This window comes from Panthera pardus, unplaced genomic scaffold (genome assembly GCF_024362965.1).
Source record: "Panthera pardus isolate Hobbes unplaced genomic scaffold, ASM2436296v1 HiC_scaffold_6, whole genome shotgun sequence".
Lineage (NCBI taxonomy): Eukaryota > Metazoa > Chordata > Mammalia > Carnivora > Felidae > Panthera > Panthera pardus.
The window spans coordinates 37,577,694-37,590,484 of NW_026526991.1; the positions used below are offsets into that span (position 1 = coordinate 37,577,694).

Sequence of the window (12,791 nt, forward strand, 5' to 3'; positions counted from 1 at the left end):
AACAATGATGAAAAACCGTATTAGCTTCTCATTTTTCTGTCTTTACTAAAGAGCTATATATCAAGGCAGGAATAAGAAATGCTCCTGTCTGGTAATAAAAAAACATTAAGCTTGGGACAGATCCCTGGAGCTCCACAACCAAACAGGAAACACCGTGAGACACTGTATTCCATGTGCTGGAAGTGCTTTTCAGTGATAACAAACACGCTTCAAAAGACAACTTTTTTTCTAGGCTAAAAGTAGGACAGGTTAGCTCTGAGAATGAAATGCAACACAAGGGGGCCAGGTGCATTGGGGAGTGGATAAAGAAATCAGCATAAATGCTGACTTGGCCAGACACTTGTGGCTTATTTCAGCCGGTAGTTTTGTTTATTGTGCGAAATACTGCCGCCTAAAACGATGCACCTCTTTTCCTAGATGTGTTGGTGTGGAGCAACGATCGAGTGATTCGCTGGATACAAGCAATTGGACTTCGAGAATATGCAAATAATATTCTTGAGAGTGGTGTGCACGGCTCACTGATAGCCTTGGATGAGAACTTTGACTACAGCAGCCTAGCTTTGTTACTACAGATTCCAACACAGAACACCCAGGCAAGCCCCTTTCCGCTGTAGTTGCACTGTGCCCTAGTTTATAGAGCGATAAAGTACACTTGTAGGGAGGAAAAAAAAAAGTTGGCTGTGTATTCATGAGCCCTAATGAGAGTTAGCTCAGCTCAACCTTTGAAATATGGCACTGGGGCTTTAATTTGAAGCCACTGGATTTCTAGCCAAAACAAAATCATAAAATTAATCAGGAAAAGGGATTTAGAGGTTATGTAGTCCAGCCTTCCACCTGAATGCCAGATTTCCCAAAACAATATCCCTGGCAGATGGCTTTCAGTCTCTGTCTCTCTGAGAGGCATTCATTTCTATTTACATGTCTGAATTAGACAGACATTTAACAATGAGTATGCCACTGGTTCCCCAACCTGGATAATTATTCAGATTGGCCGAGTTTCTTAAAAATTTAAAATAAAACCTACAAGCTACAGCACAGGCCTAAGAAATCAGATATCCAGAGATTGGGTATAGGAATCCAGTTTATCTAAAGTTTCCCCAAATGATGAGCATTTGCCAGGTTTGAGAACTATCTCTATAGACTTGACAAAAATTTGGCAGTCTAACTTCATTTTTCATTTTTTTTCATTTATTGCAAAGTTTATATAAAATATTCAGTTGGATTAAAGTAACGAAGTGCCCCTTGACCTCAGACATGTATGTGAAGCTGTCTCTCCACTGTCCACAGACTGACTATAAAGAAAATGGCCCTAGCTTGTATTTATAACGAAAACTTGCAATGGCTTTTAGACACGGAGGACTAAAATCTTAAGACGCTTTAAATAAAACAGGATTGTAATGTTTTCTCAGATGAATACAATCTCTATGATATTTAAAGTAAACTGTGACCTCAGTGATGGTAACTGTAGTTTGATGTCAACAGGCAAGGCAGATTCTTGAAAGGGAATACAATAACCTCCTGGCTCTGGGAACTGAACGGCGGCTGGATGAAGTAAGTCCTTATCTGTCATTCACAAGGGATCTAAGAGTACAAATAAAACAGCTTTCAAGGGATAGTGCTCAAAAATCAATCAGAAGCTTGTTCTCTGGATAGAATCTAGAATTTTCCCCAGTATTGTGCCTAATTATTAAATTTTATTAGTCATTTGGTTTTGGAAAAACCTTTATGAATTCATAAATATTATCATATCAGCAGTTAGAAACACCTAGAAGTAATTTAAAAACAGATTCTCATGAGTTGTGATGGCAAAATTATGATGAGTGACATTTTTTAAAAAAGCAGTGATAACATTAATCCTGATAAACTCAGCTTTTAAATAATTGTGTGCTGACTTCCTAAATATCAGTGTATCCTACAATAAATTTTAGGATATTACAATGAAAAGAAAACTTGCTTTCGGTAAATGGGAAGCTTTTCATTATTTTAGAAAGTGACATTGAGTTTTCCTTAAAAACATATGAGTAACATTTTAACAGTCATAGGATTTAAAAGTTACATGAACTGTAAGAATCCCAAACATAATATATGCATGTTTAAGTTATTTGGAAAATAATAAACATATGAGTAGACTCCTGAGACAAAGGAATACAAGGAACATTAGCGAACTCTGTGCATTGATAGATGCTGTGGATTTTATTAGTCCTTCTGAGTTTTTTACAGGGTTTTTCTGGAAGAAGTAGAAAGAAAACCCGAGTATGAAATGGAAAATGCAGAGAGGCATAATTCTGTGTTGCAAAATGCAGGCGTTTCTTGACTAGAAAGAAAAGCTGATTAAAATAATTTTGTGAATGAACCCAGCAAATCCTAAAATGAGGCAATTATTTCACATTCAAATGAGCAAGGAAGATGATCTTGGATTTATAAAATCCAAGCTTTCCTTTGTAGAGGAGGTTATAGACAGATTAGCTCTAGTCTTGACCTCAGCTAACTTCCTATAAATCCATACTCCTGTCCAAGCAGAATAATGATTGATATTTTTAAAACAGTTAATACTTAACTGATTTTAATTTTATAAGTTGTTTGATAATCTTTTTAATCCTTATTCTTAATTGTTGAATCAAAAAGATAATCTACATAAGCCCTACATGCTTTTGAATGCAATTATTCTCCTTGTTTAAAAGTTGCAAAAGGAGGGGCACCCGGGCGGCTCAGTCGGTTGAGCATCTGATTTCAGCTCAGGTCATGATCTCATGGTTCATGGGGTCAAACCCCACGTTGGGCTCTGTGCTGACAGCTCAGAGCCTGGAGCCTGCTTGGAGTTCTGTATCTCCCTCTCTGTCTGCCCCTCCCCTTCCTGCTCTCTGTCTCTGTCTCTGTCTGTCTCTCTCAAAAATAAATAAACATTAAAAAAAAATTTAAGTTGCAAAAGGAATGTTAATAAAAATTATTGGGGTGCCTGGGTGGCTCAGTCGGTTGAGCGTCCGACTTCAGCTCAGGTCATGATCTCACCACTCGTGAGTTCAAGCCCCGCATCGGGCTCTGTGCTGACAGCTCACAGCCTGGAGCCTGCTTTGGATTCTGTGTCCTGCTCTCTCTCTGTGCCCCTCCCTTGCTCATGCGCGCTCTCTCTCTCTCTCTCTCTCTCTCTCTCAAGAATAAATAAAAACATTAAAAAAATTTTTTTAATAAAATAAAATAATTAAAGAACCATCCTATTGCTACATTTTAAAATGTGGATTGACTCAAAGGAGCCAGGTAGAGACTCAAGCATATATGAGTTAGTGTTGCTTTCTGAAAGTAATAAAAAGCCAAAAGGTCTAAATGGTATGTGACTATCTGCCTTTAAAATATGCTGCATCTTGTTCTTATTTATTAAATAAAGAACACAGCACATGATTTTATCATTCCAACACTGTAGTCTCTTTTGTCCTAGTTTTTTGTTTGTTTTTTTTGTTTGTTTGTTTTTGTTTTTTGAGTGTGAGCAAAAGTAGCTAAACAACTTACCCAGAACCTGTGCTTGTTTCTGGGGCTGATTACATTCAGCCCCCACTGAAAGAATTTGAGAAGTGCTCCTGTGCTTCTACAGACTTTCACTTCAAGTTAGCGGGTATCCTTTATCCTTACCTCATGGAAACTTTTTCCTCTGATGTTGCTGATAGGTCCCATTAACTTTCTGAGGGAAGACAGTGTAAAAGAGCAAAAGAGATCATGATTTAAATCCTCCACTTGCTTATTTTTGAGTCCCTAACCCTTACATTGCAGGAGTTGTATATCCCTACACTGTAATATAGCGTTTTGTAGAACTGAAGAGTGTTTATGTTTATGCAACAACTCTTCCAAAATTCTGATTTCCAAGAAATCAGAGGCCACAACTGTGAACTTCTGCTTCTTTTCTCTATTTATAAACATTTGGAGGCCTAGGACAATGTAGAACCTGGCAGTGGAGAAAAGGAGTAGCAGACATCTCTTAAATTGTAAAATGGCTCCCTAATCTAAACAAAATTTAGATTTGGATGCTATGGATTCTAGTAGAACAATGGATATATATAATTTCATAGGTGATTTCATTTTTTCCAAATTGACTCTGAATGTCAACTAAATTAGCAGTCCATGATGAAGAATACCTTATAGTTTTACTTATTTAGAACAATGATAATTTGAGCTAAGTATTGACCTATTATTCTATATGCCAAAATGAAGTCACCTGAGCTAATAAAGGTAACCACACACACTGAGATTAACTTCAGGGAATAGATAACCATTCCCTACATGAGAAACATAGTGACATAAGAAGATAAGATCTACGTAGAATGATTAATATTTTCCTTAGAATTTGACATAAAGAGTAATTTGTGTTTAATAAAGAATAATACTTGCTAAACAGTAGATTACATATCACTCCTTGTGAATATAGAGAAAGTTCATTGTATCTAAGCAGATGCTTTGTGTATGCGCAGATAGGGAAGAGATTATATCATTATGATATAACAGAATCAGCAGCCAGAAATACATTTGTAAAACAGCAACCAGAATTATATTATGCTTTTAGTGGTGTCTAAAGAGCTAAAAGGATGGTTTCCAAGCTCCACAGGTTTTTCAATAAACCACAAGTTAATTCATTATCAGCTGAAATCTAACAAATGACAAATTTGGTTTCTTACACAAACTATAGGTTATTTATCTGATATGATCCAGGCTGTATCAAATATAGCTCTCCCATATGTCTCTTGTTTACTTAAAAGCAAAACTCATGAAATAGTTATTTAAGTTTGTGAGTCAAACACGGTTTGTGTAACACTTAGTGAACTAAATATATAATCTCATACTATAAAATCAGTTGGCATAAAGTGTGACAAAGAAGAGATAATATTGGGGTTTTACTTTAGGTTTTCAAAACGATTTACTTTTACAGATAGCAAACCTTAGATTTGGAGTCAGAGGAAAATTTTTATGAAAGCATTTCTGCTGCAAATCTCCTGTGTTACTGTTTTGGAATCAGTAGAACTCTCCAAATAAAACATAATATTCCATAGGTGTGCTTTACAGACAGACTGTAGATATCAGTGTTGCATGTTTCTAAGTGCACAGTTTTAAGGACCTGGACTAGTTTACTTGTTATTACATCCAATTATAATTCTGTACTGGCAGAGTGATGATAAGAATTTCAGGCGTGGGTCAACATGGAGAAGACAGTTTCCTCCCCGTGAAGTACACGGAATCAGCATGATGCCTGGGTCCTCAGAAACGTTACCAGCTGGATTTAGGTTAACCACAACATCTGGGCAGTCGAGGAAAATGACAACGGATGGTACAGTAGTTTTGCATTTCTGCTTATAAAGTAAAAAAAAAAAAACAAAAAACAAAAAACATGTTACCTGTTTAGCAAATGCTAGTATCGTTCTCTGACTTTGCATAGCTTTCTGGAAATTCTTAAGTTGGTTTGCTCTGCTTGAAGTTTACTTTGCTTTCATCAAAAACAGACTCTTGCAAACGGCTGATGCATGAACCCATGGCACCTCATTCACATTATTAAACATAATTTATAAAATCCTGGAAAGGACAGTTTTGGCTAATGTCCACATCTAGGAAGAACAATACTCATCTGCATGATTTGTGTTTCTTTACTCTTCTATTCTCAAAGCAAAGAATTTGTTTAGTTAGAAGATGAATTCGGACTAAAAGGTCCTTAGTAAATGGAAATTAACTCCACAGTCTCCCTACATGTTTGAATATTGCAAGTTTTGTATTTCATCTTAGAAACCCAGATTCATCAGATATTTTCACCTCTGACCAAGGCAGAAGGCCTTAAATAAACAAGCACAACTATGAGAAGAGAATTAAACAAACACAAAGCCAATAGTAATTTCCCAGTTAGTATTATTTCCTTCTGTGGACATTAGACTTGTGTTATATACCTCACAAAGGAAGACAGCCATTCTGAAGGAGAGACCACTTTGAAATAGCAGTCACAAAATTATTTCTATTTGGTAGACATTAAAAGAAAAAAAAATAGCCCCACTCTCTTTATTAAGACAATTGCCTAGAACCATTATTTCTTTTCAGGGTTGTAGCTATCATGGCCCTCAAAATTAGTTCCAGTATAACCCGTGATCTTTGTTCTACTTGTCTTCTAACTTGTTAATATCATGGAACATATTAAAAAATTCAGGAGGAATTTATTGCAACTAAAATTAGTGAAGAAGCTCTTCAGCACTTGGAGGGGGAAAAAATCCTCTATCCTGAATTCTCTGGGAGCAATCTTTGCTTCAAAAACAGAAACACCATGGGGAGCTGCTTTTGTTACAGGCTTCATCTAAGGAGGAATACACAGCAACTTGAAAGTACAGTCGAATCACAACGGAATAAGTTTTCATTAGTAACTTGGTCTAGCGGGAAGGGATAGGAGTGGCTGATGTCTGAGAGAAAGAAGGTCTACTAGTATGTTCAGGATCCCTTTACGCAGGGGATAATCTTTCTCATCTGAGATTTTTGTACTCAATCATCCAAGTTCCTCTAAAGCCCTTTTCTCCGTTTGCAGTTGCCTCATCAAGACTGCAGAGGTTAGACAACTCCACTGTTCGCACATACTCATGTTGACAAGCCACTCAAAGGAGGCAGCACTGACTTGCTGTGAGTAGCTTTCCTCGGCTGACAAAAAAACAAACCACCCAAAAATGGAACCGACATAGAGTAGTAAATCCACACGATACTCTCTGGTATGGCCTGGCAGTACAGAGGGGAGATGACCCTTTTGGACTGCTAGAGGGTGGAAGAGGAGTCTTAATATCGTAGCTCTTAATCTCATCTTTCTGATCACCATCTGTCTGCTCTGATTTAAGGTCCATCTGTTGGAGGCCTATCACTATCTTATTACACATCAGCAGGTCGCAGCCCCAGCCACCGCCATCTACTTTTCAGTAGCATTTTATACGGACGCACATAGCGTTTTATTGAAGAGAATTCGGCACTCACAGAGTAACACACTTTTAAGTGAATATTTTATATAGGGAAAGTTAAAGCAAGCAGAAAGTGATTCTAGTAGGTACACGGAATCAACTAGCAGCAGAAGCAGGTAAATGATGTAGAGGTAGTTTATTATTAGAAGCCAACGTATGACTGATAATTTTGAATTTCAGTGTATTGTTTTTCATCACTGATTTATATTTGCTGAAAACAAATATGAGCTTTAAGGATCTGGGGCTCACAGCATAGGAACAAAGTGAAATTCTAAGAATGGCAAATAGGACTAAAACCTTGATATATAATTATAAGGTATTAGGCATTTGTATTTAGAGAAATACTGGCTGATGGGATCTACTTCCAAGTCCATACAAAAATGGAGTTTTTTTGAAAAACGGTGGTAGTAAGCCTGTGGTTTCCTAGGCTGTACATGTCAAATGCTCATAAAACTTGTTTAACCTAAAACTGAGTTTTACCAAAATATTTGCCATTTATAATAAATTAATATTTTGGAAAAAGACTTTTTAGAGCAATATTTAGAACCCAGTGCGCGCACAGGGACAGGGAGAAGAAGCAGTTACAGGCAGAGGAACAGCTCATCTTGTGTTGTTTATTCATCGCCTTGAATGAAAGCTCCATGCAATTTCTTGTTGGTCTTTGGGGCCTACTATGGGAGCTGGTGTGCTGCCTTATTTGGGTCACTGTTTGAAGCTGCTGATAAAATAAAAAGCTTTAAGAGATTTAATTTCAGAATGTAAAACCCTAACATTAAAAATTTAATTATGGTATACAATTTGGCATCTAATTAGGCATGATCTAAAGTATATAATGATTTGGCTAAATAAGAGGCTTTCCAAAATACTGTTTGTAATAGCTTCTACACATAACATGATAATTTCCCCAGGAACTGAATACTTCACTAATTTACAAATGACTAATATGTTGAATAGGGCTCGCTTCTTAGTTTTTGACTGATGGGTAGAATTACTCTTTAGCTATTTGCAGTTTGTATTTTGTGCATGGCATTCTAGTTCATATTTCCTAATTTTTACCATTAAATAAGATAAAGGTATTTGTTTACAATAACCCAATCAAGGACAGCCAGTTTCTGTTTTGACGAAACATTAACACTTTTATTATTAAAATAATTCAGAACATATTATTTATCATTTCATTTGTGTCAGAAATAGAAATTGTGAGCTTTTTCTAAGTATATTATGACAGGAAGAATCAGTGATGCCACATCACTAATCTAGACACTGATCCAGATCCTTTGAAATATGGTGTTTTTGTCACAAGTAAACAAAGATGTCTTTTCAGGGGCGCCTGTGTGGCTCAGTCGGTTGAGCGTCCAACTCTTGTTTTTGGCTCAGGTCATGATCTCATTGTTTGTCAGTTAGAGCCCCACTTTGGGCTTGGAGCTGACAGCATAGAGACTGCTTGGGATTCTCTCTCTCCCTCTCAGCTTGCCCTTCCCCCTGCCCAATTTCAAAAAAAAAAAAAAAGAAAGAAAAGAAAAAAATAAAGGTGTCTTCTTTTTAAGAGCTCTAAAAGATATGAACTAGAATAAGAATCCATTCCATGAAAGAAGTCAACTCAACCGAATTTACTGATGAGCAAGCTGCAGATTTTTCAAAAGGACTGCTCACATTTTCTATGAATACCTTTGTTTATATTTACTGCCATGCTTTCCACAAACTTGAGCAAATCTTGTGATTTATTAAATTGGCTTGCACAAAGTTGGAGAAGGAGCAAATGTTAATTATGTCCAGCTATCGGCCAGATCCTAGATGGCGTTCTGTTTGTAGACTCCTAGGATGGAAGTAGGCAGGCTCCATGGAGGAGTCTCACTGGTGGCACAGGGGGACTTTCCAGTCCGGGAGCTGACAGCAGACTAACACTGTTCATTAAATATTTCAGATGTCGTCTTTTCAGCCTACTCTACCTAAAGTGCACTACCATCTATGAAGACAAACAGTAAAAACCTTTGTGAAGACTGAATTCTAAGGAAACAACCACCAGTGGTTTATTATGCTGAAAATGTGATTTTGGGGGACTCAGATATTAAGTTTGATTAGTTTACTACAATTGTAAGAAAATGCTTAAGTCATTTGAATAATAAGCATCATCCACGTCATAAATTCTGTACAACAGATGCTTTTATGAAATGGAGCCACTCGTTTTTTCATGTTTTATTGTAAAATACTAGGCATTTATGTATTACTGTGTATGTATTTCTTTTTAAATGTGTAAGTCTTATGTAAATGGATATAAATATGATTTTTAAAAAAATAAAATATATGGTTCATGGAGTCTCGAGTGCAAACATTTGGCAATTCCAAGCACCGTTTGTATTTTACCATTCCACCATTTTTACAGTTTCTGAATTGTAACAGTCAAATCGATATGTTTCTCCTTCAAGTCTGTCAATACTTAAAGCTGAAAACCTGCCTCTGATCATGTAAAAAGGAATGATTTAACCTGGAACTGGAGCCAAAAATAGTCCTTTAAAGGCAATCAGGGATGTCCTATATCTTTAGAAATAGCACTGTGATGGCTCGATCTCCTTTTCAACACAAAACAAAGCTAAACTGTTTACAAGAGTCAAGAGCAAATATTTAAAAAAATAATTTATAAGGAATAAACAGCATCTTCTCTTGTTATCTGTGGACCAAGAAAAAAGAGAAAAAACAACAAAAAAAAAACTTCTTTACTAAGAACCACATGTTCATCAGATATCTCGAACCGCCAGCCGGCACTGTTCAGTGAATGTCAACCACTGCAGAGTCTGAGGCTCATTTCCATTGAAAAAAAACAACCCAGAAACCTTTCCCTTTTGTCAATGTAACAGGGCATTAGCCAGACTCATGTCTAATGTTATAAGCTTCTAGCCAAGATGGCCTTGTTGCGACTTCCCTGAAGTCAGTCTTATCAGAGGAAATAAATGAAAGACAGAATGATTAACATATATAGTGTATAAAAGTATAGAAGAGTAATCTCTTCCCTGTGGCTTTATTTGGTGGTGTTACTGTTGTTTATTCTTTGTTTATACGGGAGATTTCAAAGTAAAACCTATTTAATAATACCATTTATCTAACTGCTGATTTTCTGCTGCTTGATCTTATGAAGCGCAAGACCTGTCATTAGTAATTTCCTTTTTGTATTTAATTTGCTGTTTGCACGTACATTACATTTGTTTTGATGTCTATTTTTGTTTAACAGATTCAGTCAAAAGGTAATGGTAACAGAAACCCTCTCCATTGTCAATAAAAAAAAAAATACTTCCAGTTCTCTGTTTAATCTTTGTTTTCTAGTCACATAATATTTAATTTAAACTATAATGAAAATTGGTCTTCTAGTGACTCTCAGTCTATTTTTTACCTTCAAAAGTGAGTCTGCCACAAGAGGGAGCACTGAACTTGCGTATGAAGGTGATTTTTAAAATTTTCTGGAAATGTTGCCTGAGCAGAAACAATGCAAAGGAGCTTTCTCAGCTCATCTGATCACTGGGATCTTGACTTAGGGAAATGAAATATAATACAGAAACTATGATATTATAACAACACACTAGATCTGTATCTACTCTCAATACATGACTCAGAGAATATCCAGTAAGAAATGTTACTCGTTTATAATAGATTCTAATGTATAGAGAGAAAAAGATCTAGCTATTCCCTCAAAAAAAAAAAAAAAAAAAACCATAAAATACTCTTCAACTTATAGTATAATTTCTGCCAGAATCTAAAATCCATTTACTGGAGTAAGCTCAGAATCTCAATATTTTTCCTTCTGACCAGTTATCAAACTTATGAATTTTCACATTTGTAATGATGAGAGCCTTCTCAAATACAATTTTATATAAACAAAAGTGCTCCTTAGATATAAAGCAGATCTTTTATATATTTAATGTATTGTCTGGAGCAAAATAACTGGAAAACACTTTTCCATAGATTTGAAAGAAAATCTTATTTAAATTTTTCCAGTGTCTTACAGTAAAATATTCTATGAAAATACCAAGAAAAGGTCATGAGGACTTTATTTCAGAAAATACAATGATTGTATTTTTGGTAACATTATATCGTTATTTTTAAAGATACATTTAATCCAGAATATTCTAGGTACTATCTACTGAAAGTGCTTTATGGTAAGTAAGAGAAAATTCCTTTTTTTTTCCTACCAAATTTTAGGCAGTCCAACAACTCAAGTGTATCTTTCTTGCCCCACTTTTAGTCACATGAAAGTAACAGTACTTCCTCTGACTCTTCGGAGGAGATAAATTTCCTCAACCAGATGCAGGAACAGTACTTCCTCCCCAGTCTCATGCACCGAGTTATTGGAAAATAACTTGAGCCTGCTTGCTAATGTGTCCCTTCAGAATTGATTGCTAGGAAAAATGTGCAAGAGGTCCACAGATACACCCTTCACACAGTTCTCGGATCTGCCTTTGTTTATCCCTCACAAATGAACAACGGTACACATTCAGCTAAAGAATTTGCCATTTCAAATTGATGGGATGTTACACGAAAAAATAATTCTTATATTCTTAACAAGAATATATTACTTAAGATTACAGTTGTGATAATGAGTAAAATGTACCCAACAGAAGGGACACTTTAAGGAACTTCACAGCTTCAAATTATAAGTTGAATGTCTATCTAGTTGGTTTAATGCAGGCTACCGAAACTAAGAGAACAATTAGCTGAAAAAATTTTCAGGTGTAACAATCAAGAAGCCAATTTAAGCAAAGAGGACTTTACTTTGAGAAGCCATTGATTTATAGCTTATGGTCCAAAAAAAAAAAAAAAGAAAAACCTATCATTTTCATAATGTCTTTATATATAAGTTGTAAGCATTTTTTATGAAATAAACAAGTAAATAAGCTCTCTGTTATCTCTCACATATATTTCATATACCCAGACTATCATGTTAGGACAGCTGCTCTTAAAAAATAATTTTCCTGATGGACTGAAAGATTGGGAAATACTTTAAGCACCATCAAAGACTCAATGGGCATGGTATATATATATTTTTTAGTTTAAATGTATTCTTCGATAACTGATAGCATGTAGAATCCTAAGTAAATCATATATTTAATTATCTACTCTGGCTAATTGGTACATTACCATAAACTTATTAACAAAGATTCATTTTCAGGATTTTTTCTTAAATTCTCAATAGTTTTAGATAAGTTTAAATGGAAACATGTGTTTGAATGTCACAATGTGTTTTTAGTGAGTTATTATTAAAAAATTAGAGATTTCACATAAAAATCTAGATTTGGGATTACTAAAAACTCCAGGTCTTCAGCATAATATAAAAACTTTTACATTTCTTCCTTAAGAGTTTTCCTTGTCAGTTTACTGCATTTTTGTGTCATTTCCTTGTTTTTATAGGAAGCTGGAATCATTAAGTGTACGGTCAACTAAGAACCTGAGACAGGAGGAACTCCAAAGCGCTCTCACCTCCCTGACAAACAGACTGGATTAAATGACCTCTAGGATCTGTCAGGCATGTGATTTCCCTTGACAAGGTCAAAATGACCCGAGGGCAGAGCTGTATCCTGGTATCTAAGCTTCCCTCAGGAAATGTAGGTCTAGATGGATGCTTGTATTTCAAAGTCATCGGTCTAGGTGATTCCCTAAAACCTCCCATTTTATCTATTTTTTTTTTTAATAACCATGCATGGGGACATCTCAAGAATGTTAGAAAATATTCAGAATTTCTATAAGAAAAATTATCATTATTTTCTGACTTCAACTTGAGTTTTAGGTTTTGGGTCAAAGCTACAGATTCCTCATTTCAGGAAGTACTCTATGTTAATATGCCACTTT

The 12,791-nt window shown here is 35.6% G+C and overlaps 1 protein-coding gene across 18 annotated transcripts in view; it reads left to right on the forward strand.

Annotated features, from left to right (window-relative positions):
• PPFIA2 (PTPRF interacting protein alpha 2) overlaps window positions 1-9,778 on the forward strand; it is a 475,555-nt gene extending 465,777 nt beyond the window's left edge. For 17 of the 18 annotated variants that reach the window (XM_019455214.2, XM_019455220.2, XM_019455223.2 and 14 more), the window contains 5 exons: window positions 418-593; window positions 1,483-1,551; window positions 5,149-5,308; window positions 6,539-6,630; window positions 8,881-9,778. In XM_019455214.2, the coding sequence (XP_019310759.1) occupies window positions 418-593; window positions 1,483-1,551; window positions 5,149-5,308; window positions 6,539-6,597 (464 nt within the window). In that variant the 3' untranslated portion in view covers window positions 6,598-6,630; window positions 8,881-9,778. The remainder of the gene's footprint in view (window positions 1-417; window positions 594-1,482; window positions 1,552-5,148; window positions 5,309-6,538; window positions 6,631-8,880) is intronic. The other variant, XM_019455221.2, reaches the window with a different exon arrangement.
• Window positions 9,779-12,791: the final 3,013 nt, after the last annotated feature.